General features: G+C 41.0%; 1 protein-coding gene across 2 annotated transcripts; it reads left to right on the top strand.

Moving 5' to 3' along the window:
- The first annotated feature begins 320 nt into the window (after positions 1-320).
- On the top strand, positions 321-12795 carry LOC116254604 (fumarate hydratase 1, mitochondrial). 2 transcript variants are annotated; one of them, XM_050077966.1, is made up of 19 exons: positions 348-476; positions 675-907; positions 1646-1805; positions 2900-3017; positions 3949-4098; positions 5587-5697; positions 6560-6643; positions 6732-6830; positions 6918-6968; positions 7054-7103; positions 8415-8496; positions 8972-9066; positions 9154-9220; positions 9331-9381; positions 10923-11018; positions 11132-11230; positions 11337-11366; positions 11545-11610; positions 12404-12795. In XM_050077966.1, exons 3-19 carry the CDS (start codon positions 1654-1656, stop codon positions 12488-12490), a joined length of 1488 nt encoding a protein of 495 aa, XP_049933923.1. In that variant the 5' UTR covers positions 348-476; positions 675-907; positions 1646-1653; the 3' UTR covers positions 12491-12795. The 2 variants fall into 2 exon arrangements, with proteins under 2 accessions (XP_031485949.1, XP_049933923.1); XM_031630089.2 differs by lacking the exon at positions 675-907 and having other exon boundaries at positions 321-476.
- Positions 12796-18497: the final 5702 nt, after the last annotated feature.

Here is an 18497-nt window from a genome sequence, read left to right as displayed (position 1 = left end):
AAAGGAGAGTCAAGAAAAAAAATAAAAAAGATGTGCTCCAATTATTAAAAAACGAAAAATTTGGAAGAAAGATAAATATATGGAATAAAAAGTGATAGTTCGCCCTCGTTAATCCCTGTTCACATTTCAATTTTATTTTCAAACATTAAATTTTCTCTTTATCTTAATTTATTGGTAATGTACAAATATCAGACATTTTTTTTGCATTTGAAGTGAAAGTAAACTGCGGATTACACTATCAGGAAAATGTTTTCTCGGCAAGCAAACACGGGGGTCGGAATCCGAGAACCGAGAAAAGGCAAAGCCAAGAAGCGTGGAGGAAGGGTCAAAAGACTCAAAACCGGACGGAAGAGACCCGATTTTCAAGAAAGGGCGGCGGCGGGCACGTCATTATTTCGCAAGGCGGCCTCTCTCCAATTCGCTCATCGCCTGCCTTCTACAGAATTCGCTCCTCCAAACTAGCGGCGTCTTCAGAGGTATGTATTTCCTCATCTGCCGCTTTCGTCCGTTCACGATCTCAAAACACATTCGCCTTCTCGATTTGGATTCCCTATAGTTGAAAAATCAGACGGTTCGCCTTTTCGTGTTGGAATGCTGTTTACTGTGAGCTGCTTTGTTTCACATTCTTGTTGTTAAGCTCCTTTGAAAACCCTCATTTCAAACTCGCTCTGCAGCAGCAGTGGCCGAAGAAGAAGAAGAAGACGAATGAATGGGCGAGACGAGGATTTCTTAAAGTCAAAACGAAAAAAATGAGCCTCGATACACCGGGCGCGGATTATTCTCTGTTTGCGATGATTGATTTATTAGAGGCGTATCCCGGAGGCGCACGCTCGGGGCGTAGAAGCGCTGAGCTGAAGTTTAGTGCTTCATCACCCATTGCTTAGGGGCTCGCCCTCAAGCACAGATCGTGCGCCTCGCGACCTGTTCCTTAATCTTTTGAAGACCAAATGTTCAAACCGGAAGCTTGGAAAACCTAAATCTCTAAAAATAGTGCTTCCACGAGTTGCCTTCCCACATGCCCATCTCTCTCTATCTCTCTTTCTTCTAAAAATGCAACAGGTCGACGCAGTGCAACTGGGCAAGCAACTCTTTCCGTGTGACCAGCACGATGTACCACTCTCCCTTGCAGTGCGATAACCCCACCTTCCGCTTGAGACTGCATGAGAACTTCCCTTCTTTTGAGTTGCATCACAGCCAAATTCATGCTAAGAAACCATATGGATCATTTGTACAGGACTTGAGCTGCAAAAAATGACAAAAAAATGAAAATTAATTACATGAAAAATAGTTTTTTCTCATTAATTTGTATATCGGACGGTGCTGAGAACTAAAAATGCGCTTAGTTTCTAGTGACGGAGATAACTAAATTATCTCCAAAGTTTCCATAAGATTTATTCTGCAAATAGCGCGCGCACACACAGAGAGATATAGTTACCGATCAATCTATGAGCGTAGGGGACTAATTGCATAATTGTTATATGGTCGTTTATTTTTTAAAAAAATTTATTCTTATTATACGACTCAGTTGTTTTGATCGCGAAGCTTATATTTCTATGCCTTGTGGACTATGTCTTCATGAAAGGCTCAATGTGTTGGCTTGCTTATACGCCTCTAAGGGCTTTGCTTTTGTTCCATTTTATTGCAGGTACAGCAATGGCGATGCTCTGTGCTTCTCGCCGCCTCTCATCAATGTCGTCTGGCATGTTATCTATGAGTGCAAACCGATTCTTCAGCATTCGACTGCTCTCAACGGCTTTCAGAGAGGAGAAAGACACTTTTGGGCCGATTCTTGTTCCAGCAGACAGGTTTCTGACTGTGAATTCTTCAGTTTTTTAGTTTAGATTGTGTCCCATAGCAAATGCCTCTTCAGCTGTTGATTGATCTGATCAAATGATGTTTTGAATTGACTGTTTATTTGCTAGGACTTTGTAGCGTAAGCTTTTATATTGCTTATTTAGTGCTCTTCATTTGATTCCTTTGATGCATTTATTGCTTGAATTGGACAGATAATCAATTTGTTACACTTTCCATGATTGTTCCAGTTAAAAGGATCCTGGGATCAAATTGAAAATAAGAGAGAGTGTCACAGTTCATGGGAGGAAGGATCTGGTAACAGATGATAAAAAATACAGTACTTTCCAAGTTCAAATGATAGGAAATAGAGTAATCCTCTGGGTTAGTGGCAAGTGATGTCAAACTCTTGATTTTTGTTGCATAGTTTGTGAGAATTTGTGCCTTCACTTCTAGAATGGATTCTTTTGTTACCTGCCAATACTCTGGACAACGATGGTGATAAGCGGTGAGTGGTAACTTGTTACGTGAATAGAAAAGAAAATTTGAATTTCAACCTAGTGGTCATTTGCATAGGCCATAAATGGGGATTTTTCAACTGACAGCTACTTATGACCAAAACCGACACAAGTAGGTGCATACAATGACTACATTATACTTTTGAACGTTTTCCTCAAATTAATTTGACTATGTCACTGGCTCACTATTTTCAGTAAAATATTTGTCCGACCCTGGCAGACAGGTTCTCGTGACGTCATGTATTCTTTCCATTTACTTAATTTATTGTAAGTGCAAGCGATAAAGCACACTACCTACATGTTATCATTGCTAACAAGCGGACTGTTTCTTGTCACATTTGATCTGTCTCTCTCTCTGATGTAACAATGTGAATGTTGTGAAACAGTGTGCCATTGATTGAGAGGATGAACGATTGAATTGGTAATTTATATCCCAGGTGTTTTTCAGGATACAAAATGTAGGCAGCTTTTCTCAGGATACCTTCTGCAGGCATTAATATGTTGACCTTTTTTGTATATTCTGTATCATGTTAGGAGAAATTATGAATAGGTTACCTGCTTATTTGATTACCGGCTTTGTGTTCTAACAGGCTATGGGGTGCACAAACTCAGAGATCTTTGCAGAATTTTGATATTGGTGGAGAACGTGAACAAATGCCTGAGCCAATCATACGTGCTTTTGGCATCCTTAAGAAATGTGCTGCTAAGGTTGATTTTTTGCTTTTAACTGTGTACCTTCTTTGAGCAAACACATACAAATAATATTGTCAGTTCTTGTTTGTCATCTTGATGAGATTCTTGGATGTTATCCATAGAAAAGCACTTCATAGTAACGAGAATGATCAGCAATTTTTTCCAAGCATTAAGACTGGGCGATATCACATGAACATGCAATACTGTAGTATGTGTTGGGTTTACTGCTATGCTTTTGCATAACTAATGGGTTTAGTAGGTATTGTTCAGAACGATGTCCACTCACTTTCCTGAGACTAAGAAGAAGAAAAAGCAACAAACACACAAAAGAACACATGGATCGACATGGTTTTGAATGACAAATAGTCTTCCTACATCCACAATCGCAGTGAACTTCCACTAAAATTGAACAAGAGATGCTGGCCTTCTTTAAAACAGGAGTTTACGGCAATGCCTCAATGGTGGAAAATTACAATGAAACCCCTGACATGCATTTTTTGCCCAAAAGCAGGGGAAGCCTATTAAATTGGGATGGCTTCATGCTCCTCTAACAGTTATAGCATATACTGGTGGGTCCAACTTTGTTGGAGACCTGACCATTGCATGATTGAATAGGTTTTGATTGACGACCAGATGTTTGTCTCACTTTTGGATTTGTGTATGCTATGTGATTTCGAGTACATGTTTCTTGACTAACTTGAGAACTGTAGATGTAGCCATGTCCAATAGTTGTGTTTTTTAACTTGGTACGAACCTTTTTATGTTGTTTAAGTGGACAAATTGACGTTGTTCATTTATGTGGTTGAAATTTTATTACTATTGGAAAACAAAATATAACTTCTTAAGCAGGCTGCTTGAGATGGTCTTCCATAGTACATAAACTTCTGACAACTTTTATATCCATTGTTTCAATCACAGGTTGGGTCTGGATGTTTCTCTTTTGCAGGTGAACATGGAGTATGGTCTTGATCCATCCATTGGAAATGCAATTATGCAAGCTGCCCAAGAAGTTGCCGATGGGAAACTTAATGATCATTTCCCACTTGTTATATGGCAGACTGGCAGTGGGACACAAAGCAACATGAATGCGAATGAGGTTAGTATTTTGCTTCTATAACATGTAGGCGAACTATACATATAACCCTCAACCTCTGCACAAGGATAGTTTTGAGTTTGTTGATGTTTCTTATCTAAGCGTATCAAATAAGCTGTTGCTTGTTAGTTATGATCATATGATCTCTGGTGGGAGTCTGATGTGCTTAGAATTGAGAACCTTCTTTTAGATGGTGCTAAACTGCTAAGAGGCCTTGGGAATATCTGCTCAGAGTCTGATATGCTTGTGCCAATTTCATCACTTTCGAAGAATGTTATATGACATCGTGAAAACCCCAAAGGAGTTTCAGAGGAACAAAAGATGGGTTAAGAAAACCCAACACTGTCTAATAAATAAGGCTTCTAAAATCAACATAATTAATCTCAAAAAGAAGAATATGTAAAGGTCTGTCAGTTATTATGAGCGATTTGATTTTTTTTTAATGTTCTATTTTAAATCAACTTTACAACTTTTTATCTTTTTGGAAAACTTTGAAAAAAATCATAAAGATTTGACAACAGTAAAAACCACGAATATCAAAATTAGTTAGATGAAGATAAATTATGTAAGAAAAGCAAGAAATGTAAGTGTATCTACCAAACTAAGTATATCGTTCATGTTCTTTTTTGGAGGGCAAAACATATTCTGTCCAAACCTATACCTCCATAATCACACCCATGTAATGATGAACCTGTCAATGACCAACCTGACTGCAGCTCACAAATAACTTAATCGGAGCTTGAACTTCATTTAAATATAACTCAAAAACACTGGTTAAGCTCATTTAAGATGAAAAATTAAGAAAAAAGTACAAGTAAGAAGGCTCTTAAAGAATAATATTCATTTATTGAAAATATCGGGCATTCTTCAACAGTTATCATTTTCAAGTTTTCAAAAATAGTATTATTTTATATCTTAAAAGTAGTTGTGCATAATTGTCTATGAAACTTATGTAGCAGTTGATCTTTTAAAGAATTTAAAATAATAATTATGCCTGTATATTTAAAAAATTGTTCATGAAGTTCATCAAAATATTGTTGTTACAGAGGTGCTTTAATTTTTACATACATCTTTGGGATGGTTGTCCTACCAGGCAGTGCGTTCTGGACCAAGCTCAGTTCAGGTGCTCCAGGCATGGTTCAAGCTTCCTTGAGCCTCGGCCTGGCTGTACAGTACCAAGCCAGGTTTCAACGCAGGCCTGATGCACACACAGCCTATGTGCAGCACCAATGAAGTCTACGAAGACAACTTGTTAGCCATCTGATCAAATTGATTAGACCAGCTTGTGTTTTGTGGCATCTACTAATGGAACTTATGTCATTTGGGAACAAACATATGTAAAATTTGGATTGGTAATATCAGAAAAATGTTTTCTTATTTTTTTAAGGTTATATAATCATTATGAACTCATAGGGGTCTTCCATTTTGGCTTCAGTGCACATTTTTGGCACAATGTTGACCTTCCTTCCATTTTTTGTGAATGTTTTTCAGGTGATTGCAAATAGAGCAGCTGAGATTCTCGGAAAAAAACGTGGTGAAAAATTTGTTCACCCTAATGACCACGTCAATAGGGCACAATCTTCAAACGATACTTTCCCAACAGTAAAGTCTTTTCATTCTCATTTAAGGTTTATGCTACATTGAATTTGAAATGTTATGCTTCATATAACATCATCTCTTTAGCTAGATGTATGGAGCTTGGAGGCGAATGTTAGGCTTCTCTATTTCATCATGATGTTGGTCATCTCTTACCTGGAATCTATGTTACACGGGTCCGGGTCAGGGTGCGGGCTCTGGTGCAAGACATTTTCAAAAAATAATATATATATATATATATATATATATATATATATATATATATATATATGCGTGTAAATATGTATGTATGTGCATAAAATGCAAAATGAGTTTGCTGTGTCCTGTACTTGTACCCGTGCCCAGGTGTGTTGACATGGGTATGGTGCCGTTCCAGGTGAGTTTGTATTCTAAGCAGATGTAAGTGCAAGGAATGGTAGAAAAGGATCAAATTTACAAATCAAAAGCAAAATTAACATGGAAATGAATTCTTCTGTTGATTTCATTAGTACTCGAATTTAATTCATTAAACTTAATCACAAAATTTACAAATTAAGTTTTAGATTGGTATAAAATCTCTAACAAAGAAAACAAACCAAACAATGTAATTAAATAAAATTCAACTGTTTCATTGATTTGAATATGAAAATAATTCCTCAGTAGCCAGCACAATTTTCTATGGCATGCATTTTGATTGAAAGGCTTGCTAGCCTAGCGGAGGCATTACAACGCCACCACGATCGGGATTACCTATATTCCTTATTATTGCCATTACTCAAGAAGGCCTTTATGTTTTCCTGATCTTACATCCCATTTTGGAATATCTGGGAATGTGTTACAGAGGAAGGTTATAAGGTTTAAACATCATATTCACTTGAGTTTTTTTCAGGTCATGCATATTGCTGCAGCGACTGAAATCAATTCAACGTTTGTTCCAAGTTTGAAACAATTGCATGCCTCTTTAGAATCAAAGGTAAAACAATATTTATTTTGCTGTTATGAACATGATATGGCCATCTTCATTTTGCCTGTCAAATATACAATTATGCTTGTCTGCACAGGCAGCCGAGTTCAATGACATTATTAAGATCGGCCGCACTCACACACAAGATGCAACTCCTTTAACTCTTGGTCAAGAGTTCAGTGGCTACTCTACACAAGTGGGTTTATGTTTATTCTCTTTGAATATTTTAATTAAAAACCTTTTGCCTTACTCCTTATAAGAGTGGTATTAACTATCAATGCAGGTTAAGTATGGAATTGAACGAGTTGTGGGTACTCTTCCTCGCATGTATCAGGTTATCTCTCTGTTTTTAATCTTCTGTTTGCATCTCTTGCCTCTCCATATGCTATTAATAATGTGGAAGTTTCTGCTTTGAGCAGCTTGCACAAGGTGGTACTGCTGTTGGAACTGGCTTGAACTCAAAAAAGGGGTATGCATCTTCAGTTCTGAATAGTCATGGTCATAAGCATTCACTGTGAGCTGCTTCTTATTCTCTGCACCATCACAATGACATGGGCCACCTGGAAGCCAATTGTAACAATAAAAGCCATACAAAATTCAATTCAAAAATTAATTAACTCACAAGGGAATATGCACTGTAGTTTAATTCTGTACTTTGCTCTTTATTTTCTTTTATGGGAAAGGTAGACAGATGCTAATTTAGTTAAGTATAAGGTACAAAGTGCAAAGCGTCATTGCCGAGAAGTCATAAGTGTCCATGAAGAGGTAAAAAGCACAGGACGCTGCCTATCTAGAAAAATTTATTTGGCATGCTTAAGTGGATAGGTGAACCTTTAAAAAGATTTAGTTAATATTGTAATATTAACTTAAAATAGTAATTGGAAAAACAAAAAGCAAATTAAAATTCAAAACACAGGCCTAGACACCTAGGTCGTCCTAGGCTTTTGGCTTATGCCTAGGAGTGTAGGTGGTGCCTAGCTGCAATGTTAGTATACGTCAATTAGTGTGATACGGATACCACATCCATTTACCATTTTGGTGGCTACTCTTAAGAACATGAAATTCTTTGGAACCCGACCATCTTTCTGAACCTAAGCATTTAACCGGATAAAGTGAAGCTCCTCCAAAAGATCTATCAGTCTCACTTTTAGAATCAAAGGTTTTTTCAGGTGGTTCTTCTCAGTGTGAGGAGTTGCATTTGCTTACCTCCAAATTTATGCATGAGCATGATGCATCTTGATTTTTTTTTTCTTCAATTGGTTAAGTTCGTGTCACACAGAACTCCTTACCTCATCCAAATGCCATGCACAATTGTAGAGGTGTAATAATTTCTGCTTGATCTTTTATTTGTAAAGTTACTAATTCTCCTATCTCTGAGCTCTATATTGTAAGCATTCATTATCATCATTTGCCGTTTTGTGTCCATATTCAATAGGAGCTGCATTTTGCAAGTCAATATGCTTGATGGAGGTTCACCTGTTCACTGCACAATGGTATTTTTTGGGGTTTTCACATCAAAGCAAGATTTAAGTATTATTTCTTGGGCAAGTATAAAAAGAAGTCAATACACAATAACAAAATTATATTTACACAATTATTAAGAAAGTCAAAATCCAATAATATTGTCATGCACTGAAAAGAACTGAACCTGAAAATCTAAGTGTTATTGAAGGATTTTAATTGCTCGAATTTACAGTTATACTGCTTGATATCTTCAAATGTGATTGATGGTTATGTTTATGATGCTGATTCATCTTTTTTGTGGATTCTTTTTGCACAGGTTTGATGCCAAGATTGCCGCAGCGGTAGCAGAGGAAACTAGCTTACCATTTGTCACTGCGGAGAATAAATTTGAGGCCCTAGTATGTTACTGAAACTTTAAAATTCTGCATTGTTCATTGACTGCCAGGATTGTTTCTTATGCTTAATGCAGTTAAGTGAGAATATTTTTATTACCTTGTATGCATACATGCTTATGTTTATTATTCCTCTCTTGACGACTTGAAAACACAAAAAGAATTTGGAGACAGAATCTAGTTTGGTTCAACATTCTATCTGCTGTTGCTAATTCCATGTTTTTGAAGAAGGTCCTTCTACTGGCTTAGGTTGTCATGTCTTTTCTGCTAGTAGATGGTTAGTTGAATGTCTTGATTATTCAAATTTGCTTCTATATCTTTTCAATGTTCATTGATAATATGAGTAAATTTTGGCGGCAATACATTAAATAGATAAGGCTGGAATGAACCTTGTGAAAAGATGTGCTTACTGCTGGTATTATGCATTCTGTTATGTTTATTATGGGGCAACTTATAATTCATTTTATACATTCTATGCCAGGCTGCTCATGATGCCTTTGTAGAAACTAGTGGAGCCGTAAACACAGTTTCCGTATCTCTAATGAAAATTGCTAATGATATCCGGCTATTGGGAAGGTACCTTGTTTTGCAATCTATACTCCCACTTTTTGACATGAAATATCTGTTCTACAAAAATTTTAAGTGCATTTGTTTTTTCTCCAGTGGACCACGTTGTGGGCTTGGTGAACTTCTCCTGCCTGAAAATGAGCCTGGCAGCAGCATAATGCCTGTATGCTGTTCACTTGGTTCTCGTTTATCAGACTATAGTGGCTATGCTATTTCATGAGAACATCATGTGCTATAAATATATTGCTGATATTTCTGCCTTTCTCCCACCAGGGCAAGGTTAATCCTACACAATGTGAGGCTCTTACTATGGTCTGTGCTCAGGTAACAATACCTTCATCTGTCATGTGAAGTATGTTTCTATCTGTTAGCACTTAGCAGTAACATCTGGTCATTCTTTTTGTTTAAGTATCTACTGTATTGTGCTTCTACCATCTTTTATGTGCATGCAATGCTTATTGTAGTTAATATCTCATCCAGATCCTGGTATTAATGATGAAAAACAAAATTTTGCAAGTTTACAGAGATGGCATTGACTTAGGCTCTTGGCAAATTAAAACAAAGGAAACAGTATCAAATTTCATTTCTGAATTCTGATTGAAATGGCATCTTCAAAAGTTGGCCCTGAATAAGAAGCTTAAGGACCTGACACCTGTATGTGTTTCTTGAACTGGTATAAGGGAATATAATATTCATTATCTTCATACTAGAGACAAAGGCCTTGTATGTTTCCTCTTTTAGCCAATCTTTTTAGCTTTGAATTAATTTGGCTGGTTATGGCTTGAAAACTAAATTGAGTAAACCCCAAATGGTTTCTCCTCATGAGATTTTGAGGGTCATGTTACTTGCCATGAACTAGCAGTGCTGGTTCCATCCAGCTAACCATGTGCGGTTTGTTTGGGAGATTTTCTGAAGGCATTTCCTGAAATGTATATGGATGAGCCAACACTTGGTTGAGCAGATAATCTTCCACTTGGAATATGCCAACGGGAAGGACACAGATGAGAAAAAATATGTAATGGCACCAGATCATCATGGATCATCGCATAGCATTAGGATGCATGTGGATTTCTCAATGGATGATGCATAGGCTACATTCAAAATTGTGCCATTGCTCATTGTCAGGAAAGTTCTGAATCTTTTGATGCTTGGCCACCTCAGCTAAGATATTTAGTTGGTAATTGAACTTCAAATTGTAGACTTCTTCAAAAATCTACATTACAGATGTGGATACTTTCACTTGACGGAGTTGTGTATTTTGAGGTGGATCGCCATTATTCTGTTGTCTACAGGTGTTGATGCATATTCCTAATGATGATTTCTTGGGTGCATGCAACTTTTCTCTTCAAGAATCCCCTGAGAAAAATGCTTTTGTTATGTAAATTAAATAGAACTAAGGATAGTCTAATGTCGGGGCAGCATTGGCACCACAAGCCTGTGGCAACTTGATCCCATTTTAGCACATTGCATTATATGTTCGAAATTTGAATATATTTTCCATATTGTTTTTTTCCCTTTGTCTTTGTTTCTTTTCTTTTTTTGTTTTTTTTTGGGATGCAACATGGTTGTTGTGAATGTGCATGACCAAAAATCTCTCTCTCTCTCTCTCTCTCTCTCCCCCAACATGCTTTGATCCACTAGGACTGGTAAGTTTAAGGAAAACTTTTGGTATTTATCATCAGATTGCACTAAATATGGTTGTATAATTTCTATTAGTTGGTTCACTGCTTAATAATTGGACAATTTCTTAATTAGGTCCAAGTATTCAGATGAAGTTGTTTAATGCTTGGAAAGTTTGTTATTATTTACCTTTTGCAGTTCTGTTTTACTGGTGGTCAAACCAATGAAGTGTAAAAAATCTGCAGGTTATGGGAAACCATGTTGCGATCACTGTAGGCGGTTCAAATGGTCATTTTGAGCTGAATGTCTATAAACCATTGATTGCCAGTGCTCTTCTTCGGGTATGGTCAACAACAATTCAATGCTATACTTTTACATTGTTTACTTGTCCATTTCTGGGGCTTTGATATGGCATTGCACTTTCACATCTTATGACATGAATCGCTTTTTGCAGTCTCTCAGACTACTTGGAGATGCAGCAGCTTCATTTGACAAGAACTGTGTGAAGGGTATTCAGGCAAACAGACAAAGGATTTCTAAACTTTTACATGAGGTATAACATTGGATTACCTAAATTATGTGTTTCTTTGCACAAAGACCCTTCAATTGATAACCGCATAATGTGCTTCTAACTGCCTATTGGCCTGCCTCATTTGCAGTCTTTGATGCTTGTTACGGCTTTGAACCCTGTAAGCTTTCTTCTCCATTCTCTTTATTATTTTACTGTTACCTTTTTGCAAGCGGGGGTTGGTGCTCAGTAGGAGCATTCCTTGTAATTTGTAAACACTGTTGTTAGGGGGTTTGTATCTTTTCTTGGTTCTTCTACGGCATTGTGATGTGACAAAGTTAAATGATTTTTTGTTTTAGAAAATCGGGTACGACAAAGCCGCAGCTGTTGCAAAGAAGGCTCACAAAGAAGGCACCACTCTCAAGGCTAGTATCCCCCACCAAGAAATTATTTTTCACACTGAATTAGAATTCCTTTTACAATTACGTTTTTTTTGCTGTTCAGTGTGTGGTCTCTACCGACATGCCAAAGATTATTGTAACCAATAAAACTGATAAACCAGCTCTCCTAAATTTGTCATGTCGAATACTATTTGTATACTGGCTAGCCTGTTGCTTGCTTTGACAACTGAACCCCTCCCTCCTATGCATGCATTCCATATGGTGGGAATCGATTGATGCTAGGAAGGGGCATTAACCGTTCCCTTCTAGTGCTGTTCCATTTGGCCAGCCTCATCATCGTCCAAGAAAGAAAAGCTCCAATTCATTCTTGATTTTCTATGTATGAGTGTTTTCATCAGCATTTTTATTTAGGATTTGTAATGATGAATGCTTCATTGAAAACATGCAATGATTACCTTTCTTGGTACAAATATTGCGTTGCTATCTTGCATTCGTTACATTTATCTACCCTCTTTCTGGTGATCTCATGGGGAAATCTGTCAGATAAGTTTATCTCCTCTTTATCAGTCATATATCTAGTAAAAAGCAAGAACTTATAGCATTTGAATCAATTGACGAGATGATATCCATCCGCTACAGGCAACTAAGATTTGGGATTTCTGTGTGTTCTCGATGCTTTCTGTGAGAATCGAAAAATTTCCTTCTTCGAGTCTCTCCTTTTTTCCAGATTAAAAATGATGTAACTTGAGGTCTTTCAATTTTGTAATCATCTTTAGTCATGACATTCGTGAGTTTATGATCTATTTTTTTCCTGCAGGAAGCTGCTTTGAGCCTGAACGTCTTGTCCCCCGAAGAGTTCGATCAACTTGTTGTACCAGAGAAAATGATTGGCCCGTCTGACTAGTAGTTGACAAGACACTCTATTTCTGCTTTAAGAGATAATTTATTCTCTCAAAGCCATTGCTCTGAAGGTTTCTAATTTTGCTCTACCAAGAATTTTGGGCGTCATTAACAAGCCACTGAAAAGTGAATAAAATTCACAATGCATTTTTGTTACACATTTGTAACCGTTCTATTTAAACACCTTATCTCGTAAGGTGTCCCCAATGTTGTAACTTTTGTAAAGGGGTCCTTCCCCAGCCAGAATCTCTGGCTTAGATAATAATGAGATAATGTAGAGCAAGCGTTGTGTTTTCGCTTCTTCTTTTATGATGTTTTTCATGCTAAACTTGATCATGGGTGGAACCAAACTTTTTTCTGAGTGGGACGATTATATTTATGACCCACCATGCAAAAACGAGGCGGATCCCCCCTCCCTTTCATTTTTTCCATGCCTCCTGCTGAGTCTGATATTTACTTTGGTGGTTCCTGGGTTGGAGTTAGTGCACCTGCAGCTTCGTGCCACACTCCACCTCCGTAAGGCACAAAGGGAGTAGCTTTCATGGGATTTGAACTGGTGTTGCCCGGGGAACGCATCACCAGCACAATTGTCTATGCTAGCTCCCTTGAAGGGAAACCGAGCATTTTCATTTGGCCAATTCTACTTTCCATTTTTCTTGGCTTCTTGTTAATTTGTTCTTCAAATGAACAAATACAAATAGATCTTGATGGCATAACGCGTTTGTTTTTTTCTTATACTACAGTGATTAAATTCTGTATGGCCATTCTAGTGGTATAACTTGTGGCTTGAATCAATTTAGCTTTTATCTTAGTAAGTTCCTTTTGAGTTACGACAATCTGGCCTTTTTAGCGAGACGAGCATGAACGGCTTGCGTTTAGTTCGAATTTGGTTCGTTTTAGGCACAGTAGATAAATGAACTGCCAATGGACCAGTTGACTCAGATATGTATATATATTCATGTATATATACATGTGTGTGTGTGTGCACTGTGCACATATACACATACAAACAAATACTTTGAGAGAGAAGCGGGAAAAGATATCTGGATTTTGACTTCTACAGTACTAATAACTTTGGCAGTCGTGTTTGCCTTTCTTATTATTGAATTGTTTTTGTTGAACATTGAAGAGGTAAGCTGTTACGAGCCAAAATTCCGGTAAGGTCATCTGGACCAAACCCAGGGCGAAGGTAGGTCTGAAAGTGCTCGTATGGGCAGGAAGCACATGCACCAAGGCGTTCAAACCAACCGAAGAGGTTAAAGAGCAGCTTGAAGTTCTTGCAGTGGGTGGAGCGGGCGGAGCAACAACTGTCAAGCGCAAGAGGTTTTCAGATTAAGCCTCACGGTGGTAATGATCTAGTTCTAGGATCCAATCTCGTTAAATCGTCTAAACCTTTGTTGACTCCTAGGACCAAGATGGAACGTGGTGAGCCTAGGCGGAACCTAGGCAAATCGAGTTGAGCCTACTCGAGCTCAACCTTGCGCTCAAGTTGCTACGGATCTTCATGGATCCACGGGTCTAGATTAGCGTTGGACGGGTAGCGTCCAATTCATATCAGATTTGATTTATTTTAGTTTGATTCGTTTCAGTAGAAGAACCGGTTCAGAATGTGAACCGAGTTACTAGGTTAGTATTTAAGTGTTCGATACTTTGTAAAATGTATGCTTTTTGAGAATAATGAATTGAAAGGATTGGTGTGGGCGGAAGGCCCTTCTCTCTCTCGAGTTCTCACCTGGTTCACCCCTCTCCCGCGGTGGCCTCACTTCTTTCCTCGGCGTCCTTCTCACCCATGGCGCAGCTCTTCTCTCCCACTCGTCCTCATGGAATCTCCAAGCCCTAGCGTCAATCCCCTTGGCGTCTTCTTCATTCCAACCCCACGGTGAAGACTGCATCATCTTCAACCAGATCTAGAACCGAAGGTTTTCTCCTCTCCTCGTCCTTGATTTCTTATCTTCTTCCTTTCCCTCGACCTACGGCAAAAGGCTTAAGGAACCACGAAGGCTCCGGCGTTCACGTCTCCTTGGACCACGAAGTTCCCCACGGCAAGATAGCTAGATTCGGTGCCTACCTTCGGACCACGCGAGGGCAGAGAGGCTGATCTACATCCGGGAAGATTGAGGTCGTTCGTGCAAGCGTGCTGCCTCAATATCGACTCAAATCAGATTGGTACTCGAGATCCTAAGTCAATTACGGATTGTTGTTGGGAGCGATCTAGAGGAGTATTCTCTAGCAACCTAGGTCTGATTCACGGTGCTAAACCCGTGAGGAGACTCTGGTTTTTCGATGGAAAACTGCACTTAGATCATCTTTTACAAGGTCTGGAATTGGCGTTCTATCTCTTGGATCGAACCCATCAAGTCCTTGAGAAACCGGCGGTGAAAAGGCCTTCAAAAAAGAGGCTAACGTGCTTCGGTTTCAAGAGGCATTCCACCTGCACAAACAGAAAGGAGAAAGACTCGAAAATGGTGGAATGAGGTGTTAACACAACAGAAAATACATATCAGAGTGTTCGCCTAAAGAAATGCTTTGATTCGGCCGATTTGGTGTTAATTCAAGTCGTCTAGGAAAAAGTCTTCCTTGGCCGGAAATATCCATTCCCGGTGATCGCTGCAACACCTCAGGTCATCTCCATTGTTGCCGGCGTCTAAGGACAGATCTGCCCTCGAATTAGTCCGAGTTTCAAGGTAGCCGTGAGGGGCATTCTGGTCAAACACTTGGAGGATCGCCCTAGGGATTAACCCTAGCAGCCGGTGCTTCAACGTGCGCTCCTTGGCCGCCGCTCCCAACTTGGTAAGTCATCTTGCTCTTTCCTTGTGTAATCCCGTTCGTCCATCATACCACGTGTCAGCCATCCACTTCACCTGATCTTGGTCGAGTCAACCAGCTGTACCCGTTAGCTGATTTGATTCCAGCCGAGATCCCTTCCACTTTGTCATATCCCACGCATTTAGGAAATCAATTATAGTAGCCACCCATTCCGTTTTGGCGTCTTCTTCTCCTAGCCCTAAACCCTAGTCGCATGAACCCTCGGCCCTTGATGCATCCACGTGTCCTAATCTCGTAGACCTTCCTTGCCACCTCACCACCCAGCTCGCCTCCCTCACAAGTGGCCTGGCCCCACGCGCCTTCCTCATCCGTTTCACGCGTCCTATCCTCTCCACAACTTTTGGCAAGTCCCCTTAACGCGTCCTTGCCCTTTCCTATTTGATCTCCCTCTCGTCCTTGTGTGGCCTTACCTAAACCGTAACCTCCCTAATTCCCTGGTCCACGTCCACGTGTCCTCCTCATGAGAAGAGCAGCAGATCTCGCCAGCCTCCTTGGATTCTTCTATTAATATCGAGAAGATCCTAGATTGATTCTTCCCCTACTCGTTAGGAAAGAATCAACCGAACCTTGCCTTATCGCTAGATCCTCTCTAGCGCCTCTTCCTTGTGGCTTCTCCTCTTGCCACGTCCTGCCTTCCTTGGCGCCCTCTATCTTAGTTAGGAAAGTCCTCCACCTGGCCCAGCCGAGTAGGTAAACCCTTATCCTTGACCTGCCACTTTCCCGAGAAGACCCCCTCCCCTTGCCTTAGACGCATGACTTGCGCCGTTCCCAGTTAGCCAACCCGTCTCACTCGTGCCTCCTTTCCTCTAACTTTGGAAAGTAGCCCCAACGGTCCTAGCAACTTATTCCCCAGTTGCCAAGTGTCCAAACCCAGCGTGCTCGGCTAGACCCAAGCCGACCCTACCTTCTTCACTTACCCTCTCCTAAGTCAACTTAGTCGCACCCTTGCCTAAGCCTTGACCAAGTCCATCTCAGCCGAGACCTGGTCCAGTCGTCCTCAACCTGATCCACTTGTAGTTAGGTCAACCGAGCTCTAAACCGAGCTCTTGTTACTTTCCGTAGCTAGGTCTACCAGGGTTCTAGACCGAACCCTAACTTAATTAGCTAGGCTCGTGTGGCGTCACTCACCTAGGCAAGACCAGCCTAGTCACACACCGACCCAAGTAGTCAACCTCGCACGCCACCACCCCAACCTCTTAGGCAACTCCCCCTAGGTTTCTCTCTTCATCACTCGACTGTCTTAGCCTCCCTTAGATATTTTAGGCAACCCTAGTCGACGGCCCTTCCTAACTCGAGTTAGGAAATTACTTGTTGTTCCCCTCTCTTTTCTCTTAGTCAACCTTAGAGCCTCGAGCTTATCTCGTGGGTCCCTCTTGACCTAAGCACCCGGGCTCGATAACCTCAGCCCACTTAGTTTGACCAACCCGCTTAGCTTAACCCGTATCGCACCTTGGTCAATCTTGACCACGACCTTCGAGCGTAGCTCAGCCCAGTCAGCCAGCTCCGACCCACCTACTAGTTAGGCTCCCTCTTCCGCACCTAAAGCTCGTTGACTTCGACCAACCCCAGCCTTATACCCTATTGACCAGACCGGCCACCTATCTAGAGCCCTACCGCACCGAGCCCTCCCAAGCCCTAGTTAGGTTTAGGTCCGTCGGTCTAGCTAGTATTCCTGCTAGCTCCTCCGATCCTCCAGCCATCCTCGGCCGCACTCCCTTCCGGCGCCCTAGCGACAGGCGATCACTTCACCTCTCGGCGCAAGGCAGTAGGCGGCTGCCCGATTCCTCACGAGACCCCTCGGCAGCAGGAGGCTGCGAAGACCTGGTCCCCTTAGGCGACGCGCCTAAGCTCCACTTCGTCTCGGCCCTTCCCTACGGGTCCCGATAGTAGGCGTCTGCTCCTCCCATCACAGCAACGCGGCGTTGCCCTCCTCCGGAATTCAGAGACATAGCTGTGATACCCGGGACTTGGCTTTCGTCCCGTGGTCCTATCTCGCGGATTCGCCAAGCTTGCTTGGCAGGTTTGACTCTTCCTCCCCTTGTAGTCCGCGGGTGGTAGTATAGGGACTTGTTAGTTTGAATTCTGTTATTGTTTTTGCCCCGCTGCGGCCATAGTCCTCCTAGTGGTACCTCTAAGGCGCAAGCGCCAAAGACACGACCACAGTGGGCTCGACCTTCCTATTTGGGATCCGGGCGTGGTTTGTTCGTTAGTGAATGGTTTGCGTGGTTTGATGAGTGAGATGCGAGTGCTTTGATGTATCGCAAACGCTTGTAAAGCCTCACACCCATTGTAGTTGCTTGTAGTAGGATTGGCTTAGTTAAGTTTTTGGGGAACACTTCACCTGTACATCTCGTCCTATTGGGTTTGCACCGGGGTTCTGTCCGGCCGGGTAGTTCCTTGTATTGATTTGGGTAGGTTTTAGTTCAGGCGAACCTCGAGAGATCTTGGCTTTAGGACTCGACACTCGGGTTAGGCGACCGCGGGTTTCGGATCCTAACAATTGGTATCAGAGCCGTCTTGAGGTTAAAATCTGAACTCTTCTCGCGCTTGACATCGAAGATTTGGCATCTAGAGGCAGAAGCAGTCAGATTCGTCAGAATTTGGGTTTCAGCAGTTTTCTAGGCTTCAGTTTCAGTTTTCAGCATTTTTTGGTTCTCTGGACTGTAACAGTCAGCGATAGTAAATCGGCCCTATCAGGAGCAAACGAAGTCGGAATAGCCTCAAAATTGGTGGAGAGCTTCATAATAAAATTCTCTACAGAAGTCCTTTAGACCACCAGCAGAGATTCGGCCCCGAACTACCCGCTTTTGCACCGTCTTCTGCGTCAAAGGCTGAGTGACCAGAACCTGTCCGGATACCAGTCTGACAAGAAGAATCAGTGGGTTCGGCGGCTTTCAGATGTCAGATTGCGCTGAATTTTGGTGGGTAGTCACGTAACTATCCAACTTAATTGCTGATCAAAATTGAAGGCAAGATTCCAGAGTTTAGAAATTCTGTGCGTAGTCCTTGACTGTACTGAAAACAGTCTAGGCGAGAGGAGTGCTTATTGCACAACTCAAAAGGTGCTTGAGCTCGAGGTGCGCTGTTGAGGCGTCAGGCGGACGCGACAGTTTAGGCCTTATTGTCAGGCCCGACTGAGAGCGAGAGTGAGTTACCAAGGCACCAGGCGGGTGCGGTGACAGGTG

The sequence above is a fragment of the Nymphaea colorata genome, chromosome 5, assembly GCF_008831285.2.
Source record: "Nymphaea colorata isolate Beijing-Zhang1983 chromosome 5, ASM883128v2, whole genome shotgun sequence".
In the NCBI taxonomy this organism is placed as follows: Eukaryota; Viridiplantae; Streptophyta; class Magnoliopsida; order Nymphaeales; family Nymphaeaceae; genus Nymphaea; species Nymphaea colorata.
This window is presented reverse-complemented; position numbering and strand designations above follow the sequence as displayed.

What these genes read in the sequence shown, in the direction of transcription:
- LOC116254604 (XM_031630089.2), top strand. Translation starts at nt 1,654, where the DNA reads ATGGCGATGCTCTGTGCTTCTCGCCGCCTCTCATCAATGTCGTCTGGC. An exon ending in TTGTTACGGCTTTGAACCCT is followed by an intron (nt 11,367 to 11,544) that starts GTAAGCTTTCTT and finishes TTTTTGTTTTAG; the next exon opens with AAAATCGGGTACGACAAAGC. An exon ending in AAGAAGGCACCACTCTCAAG is followed by an intron (nt 11,611 to 12,403) that starts GCTAGTATCCCC and finishes TTTTTCCTGCAG; the next exon opens with GAAGCTGCTTTGAGCCTGAA.